The sequence below is a fragment of the Cariama cristata genome, unplaced genomic scaffold (genome assembly GCF_000690535.1).
Source record: "Cariama cristata isolate BGI_N322 unplaced genomic scaffold, ASM69053v1 scaffold30341, whole genome shotgun sequence".
Taxonomy (NCBI): Eukaryota; Metazoa; Chordata; class Aves; order Cariamiformes; family Cariamidae; genus Cariama; species Cariama cristata.
In genome coordinates, this window is record NW_009599129.1 from 3,188 (window position 1) to 6,987 (window position 3,800).

At 61.3% G+C, this 3,800-nt stretch overlaps 1 protein-coding gene across 2 annotated transcripts; it reads right to left on the reverse strand.

Annotated features, from left to right (window-relative positions):
• Positions 1–839: 839 nt before the first annotated feature.
• GAL3ST1 (galactose-3-O-sulfotransferase 1) lies at positions 840–3,542 on the reverse strand. Of its 2 annotated transcripts, none has more exons than XM_009709586.1 (2): positions 3,433–3,542; positions 840–2,010 (listed from the first exon to the last, which is right to left on the reverse strand). In XM_009709586.1, exons 1-2 carry the CDS (start codon positions 3,540–3,542, stop codon positions 840–842), a joined length of 1,281 nt encoding a protein of 426 aa, XP_009707888.1. The 2 variants fall into 2 exon arrangements, with proteins under 2 accessions (XP_009707888.1, XP_009707889.1); XM_009709587.1 differs by having other exon boundaries at positions 840–1,989; positions 3,418–3,542.
• Positions 3,543–3,800: the final 258 nt, after the last annotated feature.

Genomic DNA, 3,800 nt, shown 5'->3' on the forward strand with positions numbered 1-3,800 from the left:
AGTGCTGACCAGACCCCGTGGGCCTTCCAAGATGTCCCCTGTAGGGACTGGGGCCACGGGGCCCTCTAACCTGGGCGATGCGGGGCTGGGAGGGGACCTGCTGCACGGATGCCCTTCACCTGTGGGGAACCATGAGCCCGTTGATAAATGCCAGGGCTTTTGGGGTGGGTTTTCCATTCTCCAAATGGCTCTGGGTGGCTCCGGGTCACAGCCTGCCATGGACTGACAGCCGTGGGTGGGCTGAGAATGTGCTGCACTCATCACACCCATGGGCTGGAACGGTGCCGCAGGCTCTGACATGCAGCCCCAAAACCAGGGCTCAAGGGAAACTGGGTGATTTGAAGAGCCCCTCAAGGTTCGGGTTCCCTGCTGGCAGCTTTGCCCACCCCTGGCAAGGAGGAACCCCCGCTGCTGCTGGCCAGGCATGTCCCTGCCCACACTGCCCGACCCACGGCGTGCCTCCAGCGACGTGGTGACAGATATCCTCCTCCCACTGTGACGAGGCCACATCCTTCACGAATACCTCCTCTGGCCTTTCCGTGGGGAAGCAAGAAGTGGATCCTGCTGGAAAAAACCACCCCCAAGCCCCCAGTCCTTGACCCTCGGAGGCGGGGGGGAGGCAGAGGCTCCGCTCTCCTCGCCAGTGGGTGACAGCAGCCCCCCTCCAGGCTCCTGCCCAAGCTGGGGCTCTGCAGGAAGGTGACAGAGGGTCCCCCCAACTGTTCCTGGGTGCTGGAGCCTCCAGCCAGCTCTGCTCACGTCCGACTAAAAGACACCATGAGTAAGAAAAAGGAAAGCACCTGGTTCTTCCCCGGGCAGAGCGGAGTGCCCGCTGTTCCCTACCACTTCAGGAAGTCCCGCACGCAGCTCCATAGCTTGGTGATCCAGAGGTTGACCCCCAGGTCAGTCAGGTACTGGATTTCGGGTGTCAGCATCTTGCGGCACAGCTTCTGGTGCTTCTTGTTGATCTTCTTCTTCAAGTTGTAGCCCAGAATGGACTTCTCCCCCAGCGGTTGCCAGGGTTGCATGGAGGACTCTTGGATGGCACTGGCATCCACGGGGTGTCCCCCATCGATGCAGATGCTCTTCATCTTCTCGTTCTCCCGCTGCAGCTCTGCCACGTCCTTGGCCATCTGCTCCCTCCCGTAGGCCTCCACCTTACGCCAGAAAGTGGCATTAAAATATCGGTAGAGCTTGGCGTCGATGAGGTTCCAGGAGGTGGCCTTCTCATAGAGCTCAGGTGTCAGCCGGGAGACGGTGGAGCCCTTCCGGGCGTTGAGCTTGAAGTAGAGGACATCCTCCAGCTGCCAGCACAGCAGGTCCTTCAGCAGCACCAGGGACTCGTCAAAGTACTCGAGCAACATGACGAGGTGGAAACGGCGATCTATCTCCTGGATGTGCTCCTCCACCAGTGGGCTGTTGGCGTTCATGTTGTTGTCATAGCCCAAGTCAAAGAAGAGGAGGTTTTGGAGGTAGTGAGCGTTGAACCCATTGGGGTCGTAGTAGTGCCAGGGGTCCCGGAGGAACTCCGCCAGCTTGTCCTCCCCTGTCAGCTTCCAGGTGAGGGGGATGACGCGCCCAAAGTAGTGGAAAGAGGACTCGAAGAGGTAGGCGGGATCCCGCAGCACCGTCACGAAGGTGGCGTCCGCTGGCAGGAGCTCGCGCACCTCCTCGTAGTGGAAGCGCATGTGGTTGCAGATGATGTTGAAGCACGCGCCCGGCCGGTAGTGCTGCACCTGACTGCGCTCGAAGAAGGAGGGGTAGTAGAAGTCGTTGCGGCCATTGGGGAAGGCGAATTTCAAGCGATGCTTCTCCCCGAAGCGGAAGAGGATATTCAGGATGGTGCTGCTGGCTGTCTTGTGCGTCTTCATGAACATGATGTTCAGCTTGGGCATGCAGCTCCATCCCGAGGGGCTGCCCGTGCCGTTGGCCACTGCTGGCACCTTGCCGGGGGCCAGGTAGGAGGAGCAGGAGGAGGGGACGGGAATCCTGGTGGGGAGAAGAGCCAGGACACCACGGTGAGGGCAGCTCGGCCAATGTGGCCCAGCCACCATGAAGGCTCAGCCATTTTCCTTCCTGGAGGAGCTGGAGCTGGGAATGGGTGCTGGACCTGGGGATGGGTGCTCGCCCCAGGGATGGGTGCTCACCCCAGCACCCCCCCAGGCTCCCCGGCGGAGATGAGCCCGGCTTTGGGCAGAGCCCCTTCACCCCCAGCCACGTGCCCAGCAGGACTGGGGCACCCACCTGGCAGGAGCCCCTCGGTGAGCAGGGCAGAGCCCACCACCCCCACAAGCCCCCTGACATCAGATGCACCTCCAAGCCGCCAAAGCAAGCTTATTCACCCCCTGGACATCCCCAGCCACCGAGGATGCACTGCTACAGAGGTCTTCACGGTGGTCAGCCCCCATCAGCCCCAGGGGAGCCCGAGCAGGGAGTCCCCATCCCTCCCCACAGGCACGGTCATGGTGGCCCTGGTGCAGGTGATGCTGAGACGTGCACCGACACGAGCTCTCCATGGCTGTAATTCCATGGACAGACACTCACTGATAACATTCTTGCGAGATCCGGAAGCTCTCAACCCCTTGTAGGGGTCGTAGAGGATCCAGCACCCCAGGAAAGAGGGAAAGAATCGTAGTGCAGGGCCCCGCAGACGAGCTCGTGGGCCCTCGGGGAGCACCGAGGACAACTTGGGTGTTATCTGAGATGCCCGGAGCAGGGAACAGAGACCCCAGTGTCGAGTGACTTTGGACACTGTTAAAGAAGTTGCAAAGCTGATCCTTGATAACGATCCCATGTGGCAGTACGGGTCGGCTTATGAAACACCTGCAGGCGGATCTCATTTATATGCTTAGAGATAAATTTAATGCCAGGAGGGATGGCCAGGAGCTGAGCGCTGCTGAGCGCTGGCTTTTGCCATGACAGGCAGCAGAGAGCTTTGAGCCTACCCCTGCCCATCTCTATGGGCGAGACTTTACATGTGGCAGCACTCTGGCAGCTCTTGATGAACAAGCCCTTGACAAAGAGCGCCCGAATAACTGCCTCTGCTCTGCCCGCAGCTCCTGGCTGCTGGGACCATCTCCCGTGATGCTTTTTCTCCTCCCAGGGGACACGAAGCTGCGGTGGGCAGGGTGTCTCCTGCACCTCCTCATCCTCTCCATCGCCCAGGACCTGAGTGCTGGCTGCAATTTTGCAGCAGGTCCCCCCGGGGTGAGTGCCCTCCGCCCCCCCAGGGAGTTGGGGTTCACCTTCCCCCCCACCCATGGGACAGGGCAGTCTCCAACAGGAGGCTGTAGGAAGGGGACATCCCGGTGTGAAGCCACCAGAGCCTGGAAAGCCCCGGGACCCTCTTCGGTTGCGGGTGCCTGGTGCCAGGGTGGCCAAGCTGCCAGGGGAGACACGGGGGGACCCCACACTCACTCTGTCACGCTGACTTGCAGTGGGGGGACGGCGTAGGAGTAGAGCAGCAGCATGAAGCTGGTCAGGAGGGTCCCCAGGATGAGCCCCTTGCACATGGACCTCCAGTGCTTCCCATGGTTCAGCATCCTGGTCACCTGCAGCCGGCGGAGAGGAGAGCCGTTAGCACCACGGGACGGGGAAGCACGGACCGGCGGGTCTGTGACTCAAATCAGAAGCAAATAAGGCACGGGCACGGGAAGTCCTGGGAAGCATGTCACCGGGCTTTTCGGCGCTGGCACCACCGGGAGAGAGGTGAGCCAGGACCGGGTGTGTCTCCAGCTGTGGGCACAATGGACTCGTGGCCAAAGAGCAGCGCTCTGCCTGCCCTGCGCACCCTTTGCCTG